Source organism: Strix uralensis, chromosome Z, assembly GCF_047716275.1.
Source record: "Strix uralensis isolate ZFMK-TIS-50842 chromosome Z, bStrUra1, whole genome shotgun sequence".
NCBI lineage: Eukaryota > Metazoa > Chordata > Aves > Strigiformes > Strigidae > Strix > Strix uralensis.
In genome coordinates, this window is record NC_134012.1 from 96571804 (window position 1) to 96594882 (window position 23079).

The window sequence follows — 23079 nt, forward strand, 5'->3', positions numbered from 1 at the left end:
ATCTCAGAGTACTGAGGGTGTTACCTGGCTCTATATTCCTTCAGGGCAAACCCAGCTCCTCAGAAGCAATGTCCTGGCACTGTTTGGACATTGGCATGGGTCAGAAATCAACCCACGAAGTAATTCACAATAAAACACCTTTTTATCATGGGGTTGTGTTTGTCTCTGCCCAAGGAGTGCCCGTGCCACTGGGATGTACCACGGTGTCCTGCAGGGCCTTTAGCTGCTGCTATGGAAAGGTTGGGGTATCCTCTTGGTACCATGTCTGCCAGCTCTGTGTGGGTGCTGCAAATGCATTTGAGTTGCTCAATAGGCAAGAAAACCCCACATTTAGCTAATGAAATCAAGCCCTAGTTGTCCAAACGCTGTTTTCTACAGATAATAACCAGAGAAAGTCTGTGAATTTTTGACATTCATAAATTACTCTTTCTACCCCTGGAGAAGAAAAGGAAAATCATTCTTGTTTCTCAAGGTTTCTCAGGAAGGTCTCATGCAACTTAACCTGGATGTTGTGGATTCAAAAGTTTACAGGCCCAAAAAAGTTTTCCAGAACAAATTAATGGAAGAGGTTCAACTGAGGATCACTGAATTCACAGAAATAACTTCAGGCTCAGGAAGTTTCTCATGAATGGTGTCTGAGAGACCATACACAACATATCTAATATGTTTTAATCCTCTTTCCTGGGATTCTGATTTGGCCTCAGCAGGAAGCAGGTATTTGGTTGTCTGCAGTACAAAACATACATTCTTCTGTATTGTAAACGTTAAATTAAGATAAAACAACAGGAAGTACACTGAAAAAGGAATCTACTGACAACATTTCCTCCTATAAGATGATAGATGTTAGTCATGTTACCTAAGTCATTGCAAGTGTTTAAACTCTGAAACCTAACCAAATAATATCCCACAAATATACTATGAATTGATCTGCATGAAGTAGATCCCTATTCCTTTCAACTTAATATTTTCTAAAGATAAATGCATTTTATTTCTAGGTAAATAATGCTCATACTTCTTCCAAATCCAGGCATTGTTTTGTAGTCAGCAGCATAGCAACCCCCTGTAGGAATGTGAAAGCTAGAGAGAGACATGATCTATTAAGCTGGGACAGTTCTTAGTAGGACAAGACATAGTGCTTTATCTTGTCTAAATATAGGTGACCTAAATGTAAAGGCCTTTAACAGTTCCCTTGGAAGCTTTGCCTACCATCAGATGTATCTCACAAGTTGGAAGTTAGCCAAATATTGAACTTCTATTTACTTCTTTCTATTACTACTGATTAATGTACATACCCAAAGTTGTCCCAGTAGACTCCTCTCTCTCTCTGGCCCACTTTTATTATATAGACTAAAAATCTCTGAAATAAGTCATATGCAAGTACTCCACCAAGTGCCCACTCATCCTCACCATGAATTATTATAAGCCAAATATGATGCACTTGCACAAGTTTAGTACTTCTTTTAGGTAAATATAACCACATAAAAGTTATGCACTGAATTTAAGTTACTTTTCCTGGCTTTCTCCACAGTGAAAGTAAGAGTATTCTGGTTTGTATGGTTAGGAAAACAGTAACTGAAAGATATCAGATGAGGCACGTAGAAAATACATGCTGTGGGTATTATCAGTAATACTATCAAGAGCACGGTCTATTTTATTTTCCTCTGGTGGCACAAAAATGTGGAGAAAAAAACCTGTGGGTTTTTTTCACCCCAGCTTTACTTCAGATGCAGTTTGCAAGATAGATGGGGACAGATTAAATTCTGGGGTTTGAACACAGTGTGTGTTTGTATGATTATACATGTGTGTGTCTCTGATATTATTGAGGATGTATAGAGTATACATTTTCTAGTGAGAAAGCAGTCATATTGTGTCTGCCCTGCTTTACAAGATGAAAAGAATACATATAGCTCCAAAATGGTAAAAAAGCATTTTATTTAACTCTAAGACTTTGACATTTTTTGCAGGAAAAAAATGTGTCAAGAAGAGCTGTCATTCCCCTGCTGTTTGATCAGCACAGCTGAGGGATGGTGGGGAAAGCACATCTGCCTTCAGATGCCTTCCCACAGGTGACAGTGCTCTTGCTCCTGCTCACACCCACCCCAGGGGAAAGGACCAGCTGCAGCCCAGAGGGTTGTGATGGATGAAACAAGGGGAATTCTTCCTCCAGGTTCCAGCTCTCTTAGTCTCTACCCCCTAAGTGAGCCCACAATTGACCTTAGGCCCAACAGCAGGTTTGTAAGGCAGAGCCAGAGGTTTAGCCCTCAACACCAATGCAACATTACTGGTGCACCATATGGCAATAATAAAATATCTGGGGCTGCAATTTCTATATAGTATCTGGAAGGTGTTGTCCAAGGACAGCAGTCTGCTTCAGTATCAAGGTGAAGATCAGCACAGATGCTTGTGTATGAGTGAAATTATTGTCCCAGATTTACATCCATAGTATACTGAGGGTTTTTAACAGTGGTCTTCAAACCTGATTTAATTTACAAAATCTGACACAAGGTGGGCTGTCTGCAAACCAGTCAGACCTCCTTATCCATTAAAAGTGAAGGTCCTTTTGTGCCACAGTATGTTTTTTCCCCTCCTGTCTGTTTGAATCACCGTGATTCCCTATAAGGATTTTTATCACTCAGTGGCAAGTGGATTGAAAAGTCTCTGTCAGGTGAAAGAACTGATATGGTACTGACTGTTCTCAAATTTCTCGGCAGTCCCTGGAGGTCTATCCTGGCTCAGAAGTTTTATCACAGCAATATTTTACAGCTTCTATAACTTAAGTCTTTCTGAAGTTTATTGTTGGCAGGTATAGCATATTCTCCTAGGCTTTGTGGTTTCATCTATTTTTCTTCACATCTTTCATCCACATCATGGTAATCAACTCTGCACAGGTCGAAGAACTCTTCAAAGTACTCCTTTGAACATCTGCCTCCTTAAAGACATCCCTGCTGTATTCTCTGATAACTTGGATCTCATCCAGTTTTGCTAGATAAAGACTTAGGAGTATTTGGTGTACACCTTATTAACTAAACAAGGGAGCAGAAACAGGTTCCTACATTTTTCACTAACATCTGGTCTGAGAACAGTGGGAGGGAAAAAGCCAGCAGCAAATGATCTGCATGCACTGGTTGCAAACTGGTAGCTGCTCTCCCAGATGAAATCACATATTTGAAGTACCATTTAAAATCTTCAGCAGGGAGCTATCATATCATCTTTTATGTTAGTTATGAGGCATATAAAGGAAGGTTTTGCTACTATCATTCCAAAATTACAGAGCTGAGTATCCTACTTTTTCCCCAACTGTTCAGTTGAAACCAGCTGCTTTCAATTTCTGAAGCATACACAGTACTGGGAACCAGCAGACACAGAGAGATTGGTTCTCATAAGTATCCAAAGAAGCTTCAGTGAATAGGCAACTTATTCCATAGTCACCTGTATTCAGAGTCTCATTAGAAACCTGATGCATACTGCAGGGAAGGAAATCTAAATGTCCCATTCACTTAACTGAGTTTGGTATTGTTTCTTCCTGTTTAATTTTCCATTCTGTGCTGTGTTTTGGGTTTTTTTGGGTTTTTTTGGGGTTTTTTTATTAAAATGTGTTCCCAAATTGTCTTGCATATTCACAGCAGTAGTAATTTTTCTGACACCTTCATTTTCTAGGCCAACCAAGTTGCATCATCCACAGGATGAAGCAATTCATCATCAATTTTTATTACTTTTAGTATCACGCATCTCATCTTAGTATCCTCCTCCTATGGTGTGTGCACTTGAATCAAATCTCTAGAGACTGTCTATTTTTGCCATTATATCTGCTCTTATTCCCTTTCTAGAAGGCATGAAGACACATCCAGAGTAGGGAATGGTGTAAGGTATTCCAAGTTCACTTGATTTTCGTATATTTACTCATAATGTATTCTCCACTACACTTCTGCCTGACCTTCCCATTGCTAATAATCTCTTTATTCTGTCTTCCTTAAATTGTCTTTTGCTTTGGGTTATGGCTCTTGTAAGTTTCCAGGGACAGAAACCTCATCTTCCTCTCTGTGATTGAACTGTATTCATCATCATGCAATAATGTGTAATTCTTTTCTAAAGACGAATGTGAATCAACTATAAGATTTTTCCATTGCCTTCAGAAGAGCTGCCCACTTCCACTGACTGAATACCTTAAGTGTTGAAGCTTATTCATTCAGTGTCCTAGATAAAGAGGCATGTGTGATTAGTCAGGAGTGTCTAGCAGTGTAGCTTGCAGGAGATGTCAGCTTCTCATTCAGAAAGCTGAGTGACTTTGCAAAACTTTATCATTAAAAATATTACTTATTCTTTTCGGTATGGTTTTCGGTATGGACATTAAATTAATAGGAAATTTATGAAGAAGACAGAAGATGCAGTGCCTTTAGTTTGTTAAAAGCACCCAAGACCATCTTTTACATTGCTGGGAGTGATGCAAAAGAACAAGGGAAATAAAAATGAAGAAGAGTGAGTTTATCTGGATGGAGCTCAAGACGGAGAGGCTAGCCTTGATGTTTTGGGGTTGCAGATTGAAAATATAATAAGCTGCATAAGAATCTGTCAGTCTGCAATGTTGGAATGGGCTGAATGAAGTCACAACCATCACTTATGAAACAAATGCTGAATATATTACTTCTATCCTGATTTATTGTTTCCAGGACCAGGAATTCAGAACTAATTCATTTGCAGAATACAGTAAAAGCAGACAAATATAAAAGTTTTGTCCATTGAATTTCATAGATGTGAAATAGACTGCCTTCCTCTTCTATTAATTATGCTTAAACTATAAGGTTAAAATGATATTTTGTTCTTTTATAAAAATAAAGGCAATGTAATGTTAATATAAAAGACTTGCTTTACTTTATCCTCCTAACATTGTTCGTCAACTGCAATTCTGTTCCAGCTGCAGCCATGAAAAATAGAGCTTGGTCATGTAGTTGTTGAAACAGTTCTAAGTCTAAAAGCACTGTAAAAAAATGATGCATGACAAAGTGCTAGAATGGGAAAATCTCATTGCCACATTAATTATCTATTGACAGAAGATATACAGTAGGTGATGCAATGGCTTTAGATGTTCTTGTCTTTATTACCTCTTGGGGGAAAAGTTCAGATCACAAAATGAGTTTGGTGCTCTTGAGTGGACATTTGTCCTCATCACAAAACAACCTCATAATTCAGCACGATGTAACAAAATTGGAGAGCTCGAATTGAGGAGGCTTAGAACCAAGAGCATCAGGGAGTGATAAATCAGACTGGAGGTGCAGGGCAATGCCTCTTGGGGTGACTTTCACAGCATCTGTGAGACAATGCCATCCCTATTACAAATCATTTCGCCAGGAGGACAGCCTAAGGAGCTCCACATACTTGAAGGGACAGATCAAGTTAGAAACAGTGTTAAAAAGGAAGCTGATCAGAACTGGTCTAAAACATTATTCTGTTCAACTGCCATTCAATTTTATGAGAACAGACATTTTAATACAGTATTAAAGTCCCATTCTGTCTAGCTTCTGCTACTTTTCAGGGATTTTTTTCAGAGTCATAAACAATGAGCAATGGGCATTATGCACACTTGTATAAATAAGAGTCATAGAATCACAGAATCATAGAATGGTTTGGGGTGGAAGGGGCCTTAAAGATCATCTAATTTCAACCTCCCTGTCACAGGCAGGGACACCTTCCACTAGACAGGGTTGCCCAAAGCCCCGTCCAACCTGGCCTTGAACCCTTCTAGGGAGGGGGCAGCCACAGCTTCTCTGGGCAACCTGTGCCAGGGCCTCACCACCCTCACAGGGAAGAATTTTTTCCTAATGTCTAATCTAAATCTGCCTTCTTTCAATTTAAAACCATTACCCCCCATCCTATCCCTACACCCCCTGATAAAGAGTCCCTCCCCACCTTTCTTGTAGGCCTCTTTAAGTACTGGAAGGCTGCTCTAAGGTCTCCCCAGAGCCTTCTTTTCTCCAGGCTGAACATCCCCAACTCTTTCAGCCTGTCCTAACAGGGAAGGTGCTCCAGCCCCTCGAGCATCTTTATGGCCTCCTCTGCATCCATTTGAGCAGGTCCATGTCCTTCTGATGTTGGTGCCCCCAGAGCTGGACACAGCACTGCAGGGGAAGTTCTTACAAGAGCTGAGTAGAGGGGGAGAATCTCCTCCCTCAACCTGCTGGCCACACTTCTCCTGATGTAGTGCAGGATATGGTTGGCTTTCTGGGCTGTGAGAGCACATTGCCAGGTCATGTTGAAGTTCTTGACAACCAACATCACCAAGTCCTTCTCCTCAGGGCTGCTCTCAATCCACTCTTCACCCAGCCTGTATTTGTGCTTGGGGTTGCCCCAACCCATGTGCAGGACCTTGCACTTGACCTTGTTGATCTTCATGAGGTTTGCACGGGCCCGTCTCTGAAGCCTATCCAGGTCCCTCTAGATGACACATCCCCTCCCTCCAGCATGTCAACCACAGCACACAGCTTAGTGTCATTGGCAAACTTACTGAGGGTGCACTCAACCTCATGCACTGTCCATGTCACCAACAAAGGTGTTAAACAATGCCAGTCCCAATACTGACCCCTGAGGAACATCACCCATCACTGTTCTCCACTTGGACATTGAGCTGTTGACTACACCTCTTTGGCTGCGATCATCCAGCCAATTCCTTATCCCTTGAGTGGTCCATCCATCAAAACCATGTGTCTCCAATTCAGAGAGAAGGATGTCATGTGGTACAGTGTCAAATGTTTTGTACAAGTCCAGGTAGATTATGTCAGTTGCTCTTTCCTTATTCACCAACACTGTGACCCTGTAGTAGAAGGCTATTAAATTTTCAGGCACAATTTGTTCTTAGTGAAGCTATGCTGGCTGTCACCAATCACCTCCTTATTTTCCATGTGCCCTAGTATAGTTTCCAGGAGGATCTGTCCCATGATCTTCCTGGGCGTAGAGGTGAGACTGACTGGCCTGTAGTTCCCCAGGTCTTCATTTTTTCCCTTTTTAAAAATGGGGCTTATGTTTCTCCTTTTCCAGTCAGTGGGAACTTCACCAGACTGTCACCGATTAGCCGCTTGTGCACCTTCAGGTTCTTTAGGTGTTCTCGAACCTGATCTTCTCCTACAGTGGGAGGTTCTTCATTCTCCCAACTCCTGCCTTTGCCTTCTGCGACTTGGGCGGTGTGGCTGGAGCACTTGCCAACGAAGGGAAACGGAGGGAAAAATGTCATTGAGTAACTCAGTGTCCCAATCCAGTATCGGGGAGGGTTCTTAAACGATCCCAAGAGCAAGATTAAGACACAAATGAGGTCAGATGCCGTACAACCTTGTGAACTTTATTTCCCGCAACAACTGATAATAGCAATAGGACAGAGAAAAGAAGAAAAGGAAAATTCAGAATACCTAAGCAATCAAATGGTAGAGATGCAGCAAGATTAATTACCACCACCACGAATCCAGCAATGTCCTGTTGGCTCGATCTCGGTGCAGGTGATGGTGCTCCAAGCTCCAAGCTCCGCCAAAGTCCCAACTCCAAGTGGATGAAGAATCAAGAAGATCAAGATCATAAAGATTCCCGAGAGAGGGGTACACAGCCCTTTTATTGCCCCAGTCCCTATGATTTCTTCAAAAAGTCCACCCATTTCCATGGAGCTCATTGTCATAAGTGCCACCCCGTGGTCCTCCATGTGCGCATGCCTAGGTGATCATGGTGGTCATGCCGGGGGAGAAGGAGGGTTGACCTGAGGTTTCTTCAGCCTCCGCACATCTTCCTCACCCTGATTTCCTCTCCACCCGGCTTGTGCTCAAGTGCAGCTTAGTAGGCACTGCCAAGGATGTTGTTGTTCGAGCTTCAGGCGGATGTCATGGATTCTTCAGGGACAATTTGTCTTCAGAGCGTACTCCTCCATGGCAACAGGATGCTAGGGTCAGGAAGTGGTAGTAGTACAGCAGCAATGTTGAGACAAACACAGTCCAACACAGTCCCTTACACTCAGTCTCCTCCATGTCCCACATAACCAGGTATTCTGTTTCTTTCCAGAGAGGGCCACATTTTCCCTAGTCTTCTTTTTATCACTGACATACTATAGAATGTTTTCTTGTTACCCTTGCCAGATTTATTTCTATCAGGGTTTTAGATTTCTTAACCTGATCACTGGCTGCTCGAACAGTTTCTTTGTATTCCTCCCAGGTTACCTGTCCTTGTTCCACCCTCTGTAGGCTTCCCTTTTATGTCTGATCTTGTCCAGGATCTCCTTGTTCATCCATGCAGGCCTCCTAGTGTTCTTACCTGACTTCCTCTTTGTTGGGATGCATCACTCCTGAGCATGGAGGCCGTGATCCCTGAATATTAATCAACTTTCTTTGGCTCTGCTTCCCTCTAGGGCTTTATGCCATGGTACTCTAGCAAGAAGATACCTGAAGAAGCTGAAGTCTGCTCTCCTGAAGTCGAGGGCACTGCGCTTGCTGCACACCCTTCTTACTGCCTTAAGAATCTTGAACTCCACTAGTTCATGGTCACTGCAGCCAGGGCTGCCCTAGAGCTTCATATTCCCCACCAGCCCTCTTTGTTTGTGAGAACAAGGTCAAGCATTGTACCTCTCCTCTGTGGCTCCTCTATCACTTGGAGAAGGAAGTTTTCATCAATGCATTCCAGGAACCTCCTGGATTGTCTATGCCCTGCTGTGTTGTCCATCCAACAGATATTGGGGTGGTTGAATTCCCCCATGAGGACTGGGACTTGTGAACGTGAGGCTGCTCCTGTCTGTCTATCGAGGGTCTCATCCACTTAGTCTTCCTGGTTATGTGGTCCATAGCAGACCCCCACTATAATGTCACCTGTCCCTGCCCTCACGTCAATCCTGACCCATAAGCTCTTTCTCAGCTCCACATGCATCCCCAGGTGGATCTCCATGCACTCCAGCTGGTCACTGACATAGAAGGTGACACCACCCCCCCATCTCCCCTACCTCTCCTTCCTAAAGAGCCTGTGTCCTTCCATTCTAACACTCTATTCATAGGAGCTATCCCACCACATCACTGTGATGTCAATAAGATCATAGCCCTGCAGGCATGTGCACATCTCTAACTCCTCTTGTTTGTTCTCCATGCTACATGTGTTTGCATAAAGGCATTTCAGTTGGGTCCCTGATGAAGCTGACTTACTCCTAGAATTCCTTTGTGCTGCTCTTCAGGTGCTCTCCTGCTGACCTGTGATCCCTCTCCAGGCTCTGGACACCTGTTGCTAACACTGACATCAAACTGGTAGGAGTGGGATGGATTGAGGTTCCGCTACCCCGGCAGCTTTAGTTTAAAGCCCTCTTTACCAGCTTGGCAAGCCTATGACCAAAGATGCTCTTCCCCTCCTCTGACAGATGGACCCCTCAGCCCCCACCAGCCCAGGTTTCTCAAAGTGAGTCCCATGGTCTTAGTAGCCAAACTCCCGGCTGTGACACCAGTCTAGTAACCAATTGTTGATTTGCCAGATTTAACTCTTCTTCTCAAACCCCTTCCCTTTGACCAGGAGGGTTGATGAAAAAACTACCTGCACTCCAGAGTCCCTTACCACCATTCCCAGGGCTCTGTAATCCTTCTTGATACTCTTCGAACTGCTCCTGGCTGTGTCACTAGTGTCCATGTTAAACAACAGCAGCAGCTAATTGTCAGTGGACTGCACAATGTTTTGTGTCTTGGTGACATCCCTGATATGAGCCCCCGGTAAGCAGCACACCTTTCTAGAGAGTGTGTCAGGTCAGCAAATGAATGCCTCTGTACCTCTCAGAAAAGAGTCACCTACTACCTCTCAGAAGATAATTCGTGAGGAGGTTGTCTACATGTGGCTAACTACTGTAAGTATATTTACTTGAATTGTATTAGTACAATAGTCTATGTTAGACATCCATCTTTCAATCGATAGTACGAATTCAGGCAAACACTGGTGTGTTCCTATAACTAACTATAAAATTTTTGTGATTTATATGAAATGAGTTGATGGTCTTCTCTTTAACTTTTAACAGTTGACATCATCACCTCAGTGTCACTTCTGAGGTGCCTGAAGCAGGTAACTTTGTTTACTGTCTCTACAGGAAGGCCCACTGGCACCTATTTTCTTACTGCAGGTACAGCAATCTGGCCTACAGGGAGTAACATTCAACTTGAGAGAAGATGTTGACACAGTTCGAGAGTGTAAATCATCGCTAGAAGACACTAAAATCTGCTGAGGCCCATCTTTTGATTGTTGCATATTATTTTTTTCTGTCATGATACAGAGAGGGCTCAAACACCTAAGAAAGGCTAATAATGAGAGACATATACAAACTATATATAATATAGTTTATATATATTATATAGTGGACAAAATGAGGATAATTCCTTCTTTTCTATCTAGCTATGCATTCTTACAACTCAGTCTCAAAATATACGGGTTTTGGCGTGTAAAGAAATTGTTTTAAATCATTTGTGAAAACATCAGACCGTTAACATAGTTCATGAACTTATAATATGAGGGAACACAGAAGGTTTCTGTGCTTGAGTCCTAGGGCCTGTATGCAAAATCCATGAAAAAGGAAAACTTAAATACTGCAATATTCCACCTTGATTTACAGCCTTCCTCAGATTACTTCTCAACTAGATACAACATGTGATCTGCCATAACTGGGAAGAAGGGTAATTAACTGCCATATATTTTGTATTTGCAAGAGACACCATGGATACATTTGCAAAATGTTATTATTTTACTTTATTTATTAGTTGGCTTTAATTATAATCCTGGAGGAAACTGAATTATGGTCCAACTGCAACACAGTCTGACAGCGGAGTAAGTTATAGCTGCCACCTTCATGGGACTATAGGCAACACAGCAAAATAAAGTGATCGGTTTCCTTCCTCAAATCTTCCAGGCATGATTAGGTGAGAGACTAGTCAGAGATGGAAAAGTCTTTAGACACAGAGCTGCTGGTTTTTAATTCTGTCTGCTAGGTGTGACAGCAAAATACAATCTTCTGTGACGGAATCATAATGATTAATTAGGTAGAGCACCTTCACCCATCTTCTTGTGCAGTTATGACTTATGTTATCCTCACTGACTATAACCTCCATCAGCTCTGCTCAATTAACTGAGGTTAAGCATTATAGATTATTGAGGAATTGGGTGATGGTAAATCAGAATGACTTTCCCTATTTAAAAATAGAAGATGATCAGGTGTTTCAGAGACAAGATTCAATGCCAAGAATTTACAGCACCACACTCTACCATAGATAGGTAGGTGGAGAAATTGTTAGAGATGGGGTTTATCATATCTGAATTTAGCCATCTAAAGGTTAGACTTGGAGATGAAGCTGCTCTTTATGGAGCAACAGATAGTCACTGGAAAGAGGCAGCCATTTCAGGGGGTCATTCATCCTGTGCTAATTATCCAAGCCAGATGGGACATATCACCAACCAGAGGAACCTGCCTCTCCTTATTAACCTAAGAGAGACTCTGAATGACTAGATATCATGCTGAAGTTTTATAAGATCACAGTGGAGTGAGATAACAGAGGCATTTCTGCCCAATACATATTCAGATGCCTGAAATTGTTAATGGAAGACGTAGCGGAGTATCGTCAGAGGGTATGATACCTCGTTCTTGTAGAGATTAACCTAATACCAAATACTTTTCAAAATGTGAAAAGGGGACTGGTTGTGGAGAGACTTGAAACCTGAAGATTTCATGGGCTTGGTACACTTAAAAATATGACTATGTAAGCTGTGTCTGTACTAGTAGTTTGAACACACCCCAGGAGGCACCTGAGCACATCTATACTGTTAAATTGTTAAAATGATCTCTAGCTTGGTTTCAGACCATGCAAGCCAGCACTTTTGTAACCAGTTGCTGAGCATGGTGTAGAACCTAGTATAGTCCAGGGACTGCTTCCAACAGCAGCTTGTGTGTGGTAACGCTGCTCTGAAGACTAAGAGTGCTCATGCCAGATGACCTTCATGTCAGAGAAGGGGCATGTTTATTATATAAATCAATTTAAAATTTAATTTTAGATTATATCTATGCCCTCTTTTGCAAACTTTACTGTATTGCAAACTGGCTTGAACTAAGGTACCCCTAAAGCTACGGAGCCAAGCCAATGTTGCTATACTCTATCCCTCAGTAGGGTGGGTGTAATGACATGATAACCAATACTAAATGGTTTTCAGTTGACTCAAAGCTTAGGCATCTGCCTGAAAAAGACCAATGAGCATCCCTCAAGGTTTCTCAGGATAGTAATTTCTATGGTCTCTTATGCGTGGAATGACTGCTTTGTTCCCCTCTATGCAGTGTGCAGTGTTGGAACAGTCACAGATGTTTCCCCTTGTTATTTATTGTCTCATAGCTGCCATCTGTTCAGTGCAGCCTCCTGTTGTCTCTCCCCCAACACTTAGCTCATAAACTCTTTGGACAAGCACATCTTTTTTTCTCTAGGATGCTTGACCTAAAATCTCTGTGGCAATAAAGGTAAAATAATAATAGTAATTACAATAGTATAAATGCAGACTTCTGCTGTTGGAGGCAGGAAAACAAAAATTCAGCTTAAATACATGTGTGTGTTTGTATTCCTCTGAAACAATATTTCCAAAATAGAAATATATCCATATATTATGTAACTATATAAAGTAATACTTCTGATGGAGAATTATTGACAAGTCAAAAAATATCACTGAATTTTCTTGAAAGGAAAGTGGAGGACAAGACATCAGGTTTTAACGAAATAAAATTCTTCATGAAACCATAGCCTTTCCAAGTTTAGCAGAGCAAAACAAATAAACCATCCCCCAGATCATCCAAAACATAATTATTTGAAACCCTGAAAAACTGTCAAAGATGAAGAATGAAAACATGAACATTTACTAACAAACATACATATTTTTCTAATGATATCAATCACTTCAGGACAGACACAAATGACACTGACTACTAGTATGGTTTCATGGAAATCACAATCTTTATTTTTGACAAAATGTATGCATATTTTAATTGTAAATAAAGTCAATAATAAAAGAAGTTTGGGAAAAAAAGGTCAATGAGACTATACTCTAAACTTCATGCCAGCTTTAAAAAGGAGTATTTAAAAGACCTGTCCAACTGATCGATCAAATGATTCACTTGGATGGTCAAGGACTGCAAAAGATGGTGACTAACCTGATTCTCTCTAGTAAGTCAAGGGCTGAATGCTACATCACAGATGTTGTTATGTTCTGGGACAGAGCTGCACTGCTCTAGGGAGGGCTCTGGGAAGCATCACACAGACAGTGCTTTTGTGCACTCCTTGGTGGTATGCAGGAGTGTGGCTAATGGTGAAACATTGGAACAAATCCTCCAGAGATGTGATAGATGCTTCATACCTGGAAATGTTCAAGGTCAGGTTGAACAAGCCTCTGAGCAACCTGATCTAGTTGAAGATGTTCTTGCTTATTGCAGGTAGGTTGGACTAGATGGCCTTTAAAGGTCCTTTCCAACCCAATTCTATGATTTTAATGTACTGCATGTCTGTAGGACACGGCACCTCTGCTAGTCAGTCCTGATGAGCAATAAGCAGAGGAGACAGAGCAGTGACCCTGTAGCCTCCAGACGGCTGGTGTTATGCTTGCTAACCCTTCTGGCTAAATGGAAAGGACACAATGATGTTAGGGCTCTACAAGGTCAAAATCAGGAGCCCCAGCATTCCCTTTGGGCCTGGTTCACACACACATATTCACACACAGACATGTGCGTGTGGGCTGAGCATAGTCTAACCCTAAACCTACATGTGAATACAAAGCTGAAGGTCAAATCCCAAAGTCCTTAAATAGTCAAAATGTTCATTGAAATCAGTGTTATTCATTCCTGGGATGGTGAAATGATCCATGCATGTAGAGAGGAAGCAATAAGTGCATCCCTTGTTCTAGAGCTGGTGGAAATTATTTCTGCCTTGGATGCTGGCTTAACTCCTGGCATTTGAAGACCAGCCAGGGACCACAGGTGAAAAAACCACAGTATTTTCTCCACTCAGATTTGCAGAGAAGAGATGAGAGGGTATGTTAAGTGAATTTATTTATAATACAGCGGAGCCACAGGGCAACCATGAATTGGGCCTTCAAGGAGCTACTTCTGCAGGAGGGCTGAAGGGAAGGAACTCCAGGACATAGTCTGGAAGATGCTGTGTCAATGCTGCCTTTTTGAAATGTTACAGGTTGTTGTGGTCAGCTCCTGCTGGGTGGCTCATGGGGAACTGCCATCAGGTTGTACTTTCCTTTTTTTTCTTCAGGGATCCTTTCAATTTCCGCCACAGACTATCCTTCCTCTTCATCTTCTTCTCTACCATAGGCAGTGAGGTTTCTTTCCTTCGGATTTCCCTCACTAGTCCATGAAAGACATCATCAATGTAGAAGCGGAGGGCAGCTGAAGTCTCAAAAAAGGAGCAGGAGTATTCTCTGGCTAAGCTCATTCCTTCTTCAGTTGAAACCTACAGGGAAAAAAAAGTCCATAAATATTGTCTAATGCACAGAGCATGAATCAACACAAGAACGATACAGTATATGTAGTCTGACTTTCTGGATACTGCAAATCACTGACCTTTAATTTTACAGGAAAATATTCTAACAGTACCTGACAGAGAAGATTCAAGAATGAAAGGATCAGATTGAATCCATGAGAGATTTGAAGAGAGCATACTAACAATATTCATGTGCTCAGGTACATTATTTCCCTGATTCTGATTTTTTTTTTGTTTTGTTTTGGTTTTGGTTTTGGTTTTTTTTTTTTTCCCCATGTATTTCCTCTTTTAGTGCAGTAATCCTGTAGTTTGATAGTGCTGGTATCTTTATTCAGTAGACTGGAATGGATGTCCAGAAAGACTTACACAGAATTAAGGTCCTAGAAAATCTCTGTTCAGCATTAACCTAACCGTGGAGGCAACTTGACTCTTTAAGCACACCAGTTTTCATACCTTAAGATTTTTCAGTCACATTAATTTCTAAGCATGCCTTTAAGTGTTTTGGTCTTGGCAGGCCTGTAATCCTATCACTTAGCTCATGCCTGAGCCGTATGAAGATCCAAAATCTATTTGTTTTTCAGCTCATCTTCCCTAAGTGGCCTCATGTACTTACTGTTCTCAGAGAACACGGAGGAAGCGCATCTTTGTATTTTGAGGAACTGTAAAAGGAGGAATCACCATGACTCTAGATGTAGCCAAGACAGATTTTTTTTTTAATTTGCCTGAATTTTGAAACAAGGATGTTACTCCTAAAATTTCCATATTGGCTACCTCTTGACATGTGACCTGCCAGTCTGCTAAATGGAGGGGTGCTCAGCATGCTGATTAACATGTGTTTTAAACAGAGTTTAAATGCTTATCATAAGGAGTACTGCTGCCTACCACTTAAGGTACTTTTTGCACTTGGGAGCTCATCCAGTAACATGTAGCAAGTCTGCAGCAAAACAAGGAGAAAACTCTATGAGCTTCTAAATATTAAGCTAGCTTTCCAGCTGATAAAGTATATTTTCTTTTCAGTATTTAAACATAAAACAGAATGAATGAACTGTGTGAACGATATGTATGTTCTATATTCAAATTCTAGTTCAGAAATTCCAGCCTTTGTTTTTATTTGTATTTGGATATCATGATTTATTCAAGTAGCTTTCCAGCCATCTGGATAAAAAGGCAAAAAAGTACTTTGAGACAGTCTTGTGAAAGGCTACATAATAGGCTATGAAAAGTCTCAATTGTTACTGTCTACCACAAAACTAATCTTGTGGGATTTTTTAAATTTTATTTCTACCTTCATGCACCCAATGTGTCATTCATATTTATTAGGAAAATAAACCATGTTTCAAGATACAAACAAACTCTCTTATACCTACCACGAGGATGTTTTTGCATCTGTCTGTAAAGATGGGCACAGTGAGAAACAGGATTTGGGATGAAACTGAAAATCAGTTCACTCCAACCTGGAGGTAAATCTGCACTGAGTATGTACCTGAATAACACAGACCACAGAAATCCTTCCCATCACCTTTGCATTGAGTTACATTTCAGTTTGTAACATTAGTAGGATCATTCCTCTATGTTACAGGTATAATCTTAATTTAATTAAGAATATTGTAAGGATAAGCAGGAAGGTTGTATGCCAACCTGAACAATACTCACTGACACAATGAAAGATTGTTACCGCTTTCCAACTGCTATAATTGCCAACCTTTAGCAAAAGGAGATGGGTAGCAATATGGTCCTTGTTTTTCTCTGGGCAGCTGTGTAAGCAAAATGTGTGATTCAATATGTCTATTGGGCACCATTGAGAAATTGATTGTCTGGATAGAAGAGTATTTTGGTCTATTTTGGAGTTTATAATCATTTTTTTCCTTGCTATGCATTGTTTGAGCTGAAAGGGGGTTTTTATTTCATTTTGTTAAAGAGACTGCAGTTCTGAGCAAATGATTACACAGAGCTGCAGTTTCAGTAAAGACATTATACATTCATTACCCAAAAAGAAAAAAAAAAATACACATAAATTGAACCTTCCTCATGTTAAAGAATGGTGAGGTCGTAAATATAATTAGGGTGCAAGCACAACAATACTCAAATATAAAGCATTGTCTTGTTTTTGCTCTGTGATTGTCTAGTCTTTGCCCATGTAATTCCTCTTTTGTTCCACTCTTTTTTTTTTTTTTTTTTTTTTTGTCTTTTCTAGGATCAAAACTATGTTTTCTCCCACCTGCAAGGAAGAACAACTGCAGGGAAGGCATGCTATGCTCTCTAATGAAACAAGACTGCTAAGAGCTGTGAGAACTGGAGAATACTCAAGGGAAATAAATTGTGCAGAAAAACTTCCTCCCAGTGTCTATGTGGCTGGAGGCTTGTAACTTGGCCAAATTTGGCTGGATTTCTATATAAAGCAGCAAAAGTTTGGTTTTGGACTCCAGTTTCCTGTCAAATTACAGAGAAAACATTAAAGTTATTAATGACAATAGCTCATTTCAAAGCCTGCTACTTTTCTTAAATCTTGCCCTCGGGAACAGATTAACTGCTTTGGTGAAGTTTAATGAACTAATTCAGCATGAGAAGGACACCTGGCACAAACAAAGTCAGGACGTTTAGCTGAAGCTTTTCAGCTTCAAGGCTGAAAAGAGGTTTCTCTGAAATCTAATGTTGTCATAATTATCATTACTGCTTCCAGCAACAACGAAAATATAGCTATAGTAATTTAATTAATCTGTTTGCTGAAGAAAACATAAATATAGAGAGATGTCTACAGGAAAAATACACATTTTTCTTTCTGTTCATAATTTGGTCAAGAGGCTAGACATCTATGGAATGAGAAACAAGGGATAAAGCCCTTGATGAGGTCACTGACACCCTCATAATTCCAGGGATTTACCTTGTTCCCATTTTATTGCTAGAAGAGAAACTATCATAGAAATCCATCCCAGGTCTGCACAGCTCAGGGACTTGTTGACAAAGTGCAGCTTCCGCGGGTGTGTAGCAGTGGAAGATATGATCTGTCAGTGTGACACGGACAGACAGGTCAGAGAGCGAGGTCACTCTATTGAATATATATCTGGGAGGCAGAGCTTTATATCTCAACTTTAGAGTAACCCTCCGTGATTGAATCTGCCACTGTTTCCCAGAGTATAATTCTGGTTATATTGATTCCAATTTAGCTCATTCCTTTGCTGGTAAACCTTAAGAAGGGAATGAAATGAAAGAATGATGTAGTTAAGATAATGAAAAATGAAAATTTAAAAGCTGGCAGAAATTTTCTGAGTTTGATCCAAACTTTAAAAATTGTGATTATCTGGGAAGGGTTTGAATCAGGACTTCCAGAAGCAAGGCATGAAGCTTGCAGTATAAACAAAGAGTAAGATCTCTCAGGATGAATCCATAAAATGGGCAATAAAGCCTCATGGACATGATGTGTGACCCCCCAGGAAAACAGTCATTTCACATCTTCCTTGAAAAGTGCGTGGTTCTGAGTGCCCTTTTGGGCATGTGTGTGTTGAGAGGGAAGATATGCCGGTTACAACAGCATGTGGACTGTGGATAACATATGGGACTGTAGACTGAATTTCATAGTTTTCATCTCTGGACAGTTCAGGGCAGCTGGAACACAGCACAACTTCATACTGACAAGAAGTATTCACTGGCTACAAACCACATTTTATAGCATTAAAATTCTGTTTGTGGCTTTTGCAAACCTCCCTCAGAAAATTACAAGTGAGATTAAATGCAATGCTGACAGCCTGAGAAAGCCGTGATGGATGAGCTGCCATCTTTAAGACAGTCAGTTCCCCACTAAGGTCAGCTTCTGCACAACCAGAAAGAGAGCACAAAGCCACCTGGGCTGGGCGGTGGGTGGGGAGGCACTGGTAATCATTGGTCCCCACAGGCAGAACATAAAAATATCTGTATCTGAGAAGGGAAGTGCAAAGAAACTAAACAGATCAATAGTCTACATCTGCCCTTGGACTGTCATTATCTGGAAAATCTCCATCAGGATCAGATTATTTTATGTTGAGTTTTGTCTCTCCTTTGGTCAAGGCAGCAACAGAAACATCCCAAAGTAGATTTCATTGACAGAGATTGTATTAGCAGAGTCAACAGTAACACCTTGGCTAAACTAGTGGTGGTCTTCATGCAGGAAAGCAGTGCATTTCCATTTGTGCATCTCATCCCTTCAACAGCATAGTCTACTTGAGACAGTTTTGCAGCTTCCCCCTGTGACTGGGATCTCCAGGTTGCCATGGAGGGGTCTGGAAACTGCAGGTGGAGTGGTAAGGATTGCAAGGTTTCTCCTAGATTTTTGTTACAGACTTAATTTTGCAGTCTCATTAATTTTGCAATGGGAAATAGGGTGATAATTATAAATCCAAAAGCTTCATTCTGTGATTTTTCTTTGCTGAAGACATGTCATTTTAATGATGACTCAGAGACAGAAGGAGACACATGTTTCTCAACAGAGTGCTCACCTAAATCCCACTGAGGTTAATAGGAGGAATTCCAGTGGTTTTTGATCAAGCTCTGTATTTTTGACAGGCAATAACTTATGTGAGCTGTAAACAAAAGATAACTGTTTAAGAACATACAGAGTGAAGCAGCATCTTGAACAGCCTTCTTTGCACCACAGTGAGCAATAAAATCAGTAGGAAGAGCCACAAGTACTCTGAATGATGTCTAGGAAAGATCCATGTCCTTTCCCTTCATCTCTGGAGGATTTTTTCTGTTTCCCAAAATGCCCCATTCCAGAAAGAAAGAACCAGATGTTAGGTTGTTTATTAGCACCTGGATATCAGTTTAGAGACAGGCAGGCAATCCTGAATAATCCATACAAATGTTGAGGTCCCTTCCCATCACAGTCCATTCCCTCAACATATGAGAACAAGCATAATAAACTTTTGGTACAGGTACAAATATATAATATGCCGTAGGAAAAAGCTGAAGAGATCAAAGGTATTGCCCAGGAAGCTGCTGGAGCAGGTCATCCTGAGTACCACCACACAACACATGTGGGACAACCAGATGATCATGCCCAGTCAGCATGGGTTTATGAAAGGCAGGTCCTGCTTGACAAACCTGATCTTCTTCTACAACAGGGCGACCTGCTTATTGGATGAGGGAAAGGCTGGGGATGTTGTTTACCTTGACTTCAGTAAGGCCTTAGACACCATTTCCCACAGCATTCTCCTGGCAAAACTGGCTGCTCGTGGCTTGGATGGGCACACGCTTCGATGGGTAAAAAACTGGTTGAATGGCCGGGCCCAAAGAGTTGTGGTGAACGGAGTTAAATCCGGTTGGTGGCCGGTCACGAGTGGTGTCCCCCAGGGCTCGGTTTTGGGGCCACTCCTATTTAACATCTTTATTGATGATTTAGATGAGGGGATCGAGTGCAGCTTCAGTCAGTTTGCAGATGACACCAAGTTGGGTGGGAGTGTTGATGTGGTCGAGGGTAGGGAGGCTCTGCAGAGAGACCTGGACAGGCTGGAGCGATGGGCTGAGGCCAATTGGAGGAGTTTCAATAAGGCCAAATGCTGGGTGCTACACTTGGGCCACAACAACCCCCAGCAGCGCTACAGGCTTGGGGAGGAGTGGCTGGAGAGCTGCCAGTCAGAGAGGGACCTGGGGGTGTTGATTGACAGCCGGCTGAACAGGAGCCAGCAGTGTGCCCAGGTGGCCAAGAAGGCCAATGGTATCCTGGCTTGCATCAGAAATAGTGTGACCAGCAGGGACAGGGAAGTGATCTTGCCCCTGTACTCAGCACTGGTGAGGCCGCACCTCGATGACTGTGTTCAGTTTTGGGCCCCTCACTACAAAAAGGACATTGAATTACTCGAGCGTGTCCAGAGAAGGGCAACGAAGCTGGTGCAGGGTCTGGAGCACAGGTCTGATGGGGAGTGGCTGAGGGAACTGGGGGGGTTTATTCTGGAGAAGTGGAGGCTGAGGGGAGACCTCATCGCCCTCTACAACTACCTGAAAGGAGGGTGCAGAGAGGGGGGATGAGTCTCTTTAACCAAGTAACATGTGACAGGACAAGAAGGAATGGCCTCAAGTTGTGCCAGGGAAGGGTCAGGTTGGCTATTAGGAAGTATTTCTGTCCAGAAGGTGTTGTTGGGTGTTGGAATGGGCTGCCCAGGGCAGTGGTGGAGTCCCCACCCCTGGAGGGGTTTAAGGGTTGAGTTGACACAGCACTGAGGGATCTGGTGGAGCTGAGAACAGTCAGTGTGAGGTTAACAGTTGGACTAGATGATCTTCAAGGTCTTTTCCAACCTAGATGATTCTGTGTTTCTGTGAGGGTATTCACAATTTCCTCAGTCTCTAATAAGAAAATTTGCCAAGAGAAAAAGGGAAGTAATCTCATGGGTCTAGAAGGTGAATACCATCCTGGACAACAAAAAGCAAAAAAAATGGGTATTGCCTATCTGACACGAATGATAATAGTTTTAATCCCAGCCCTAACCACTGAGTTTATGCTGAAGGCACTCCTGCACAGGACCTGTGAGTTTTCTCATTAATGATGAACAAGGACTGACCAATTTTCACTAGTCTTAGTTCATCATTCTATGTCTAAAGTACCAGAAAGAAATTAGGTGGTCCTCGGCCACCCAGCACTGACAAGCATCAGGGACCTACCCAGTAATCTGGATGGCGACAGGTTCTATATTTTGATAGATGGGATTGTGTCTGGAGAGGGTTGAGCTGAATGTTTCTACATTGGTACCTGCCTTTACCAGAGCCAAAGGCTTTCATCATAAGCATTTGATTCCTGTTTTGAGAAACACGCAGCCCAATCCACTAACCCAAAAGCAGATCTATTATACCTATGTCATTTTTGACAGTTATTTATTATTTCCTTGGCCAAGTGTTGTATCAACAGGCATGGTGGCAGAGACTTTCTACAGGCTGGTATAAGGAACTTTCCAAGTGTGAAATGCTATTGTTCAGGTCAAAGCTCAAATACTTGGATATTACAACAGTGGCTGAGGTTGAAAACCTGAGCAGAACCAGAAAAAACAGAAAAATCAATCTTTTTGTCTTTTTAAGACAAGCAGCACTGTTGTTATTTGTTCACATAATATTTGTCATGGAATATTTTTTATAAAGAAGAAAAAATTGTTCCAAGCCCTTTTACCCTTCTTCTCTTTCTTCAGATATTTACATTTATAAACTGCCTATCATATTCTTGCCACTGAGCAATAACACCCCTGAAAGGAGTGGAAAAAACAAGATCAAGTGGAAATCAATTCAGGCTGAAAGAAATGTTGAAGATTAGGCTTTTCTGAATAACCATTGTTTCCTCTCTGTGGTGAGACATTCAGCATGACTATGTTTCAGGTCTAAACAAATGTACAGCAAATACAAAAGTAAAACAAATATCCTTGGTGTTAAAATCTTCAGTTTCCATCTCTCTCAACACAAACATTCTGTTTTGTTTCAGAATTTTAAATAAACTAAGGTTAATTGCTCTTTAAAAATATAATGTTGAAATTTTTCTTTCAACAACCGTAAACAGTTTAACCTTTATTTAAGATCACATTTACAAATGTGTACACTGCAGTTACCAATATGATTTGGCCAAGATTCCACTAGAATTCACAACTAGTTTCTGCTGACGCAAACCAGCATTTGTCATTCAACCACACATGTGCACCTTATTTTTTTCCTCAGTCTATGCAGAAGCAGACACCTCTTTTCAGCAGCCTGAGCAGTAAATGAGTAACACTGCAGATACGTGAGAGGAGAATTTCATGTCAACACCATTACTCTTAAATCCATTTGGAAGTCTTCAGAAGTAATTAGCTGAACAAACCTCACTCTAACTTCATGGCAGGCAATTCTGCAGGCTCAGCTTTGCTAGCTTTCTAGATTACAAGGGTAGATGAGATAAAAGCTGCCATACAATTAATCATTATTGTAAGGGAATTGCAATTAGTTCTGTTCCTCTTTCTCCTTCCCCAGACTTACATGAAAGCTCGTGTCTTGTAAGAGTTTTCCATGTTTTCCTTCTTGCCTTGCCACTCTGTGATGTTTTTTACTGGTTTCACACTTAAGAATTACTGGTGATCAGAATGGGGTTTAGCGTGAATGGTTGTAGACAGGATTAACAGACTGGACCAAGGAGAAGATGTGGTCTTGCTGTGTGAACTTTTGCCCTGACAGACTGGATGGTATGGAAATAGCACATGGAACAGCACTACATATCTCACATCCTCAGCTGTTCCAGCCTCTGAAGGCACTTGAATTACAGAGGCTCAGATACTCTTTCCCTTCCCCTCATAACCTGGCTTTTGTATTTGAACAGGAAGGAAAATGAGGTTTTTGCCATGTGGAAAATGATAGGATTCTCTGGAGCTTCTGTGATGAGCTTTGTGTCTTATTTTTAGGGGATGGAGGATGGAGAGTGTGGGACTGTAAAAGTAATTTGCTCATTTTTTAAAGGAAAACTGTATAATAGTTTTGAGAAAAATTAAATTTCTTGACAAAACCAGAGAGATTCATCTATCCCAAATTATGTACTTCTGGCCTGGTTAGTCACGAAGGTGGGACATGAAACACAGCTTAAACTCTGTGTTCTGAGCTAGGAAGAATC

The 23079-nt window shown here is 41.5% G+C and overlaps 1 protein-coding gene across 1 annotated transcript in view; it reads right to left on the reverse strand.

The window, feature by feature from the left end:
• Positions 1–12941: 12941 nt before the first annotated feature.
• The window catches only part of RIT2 (Ras like without CAAX 2), a 178089-nt gene continuing 167951 nt past the window's right edge, over positions 12942–23079 (reverse strand). Inside the window, exon 5 of the mRNA XM_074855732.1 lies at positions 12942–14465. Coding sequence (XP_074711833.1) covers positions 14238–14465 — 228 coding nt within the window. The 3' untranslated portion in view covers positions 12942–14237. The remainder of the gene's footprint in view (positions 14466–23079) is intronic.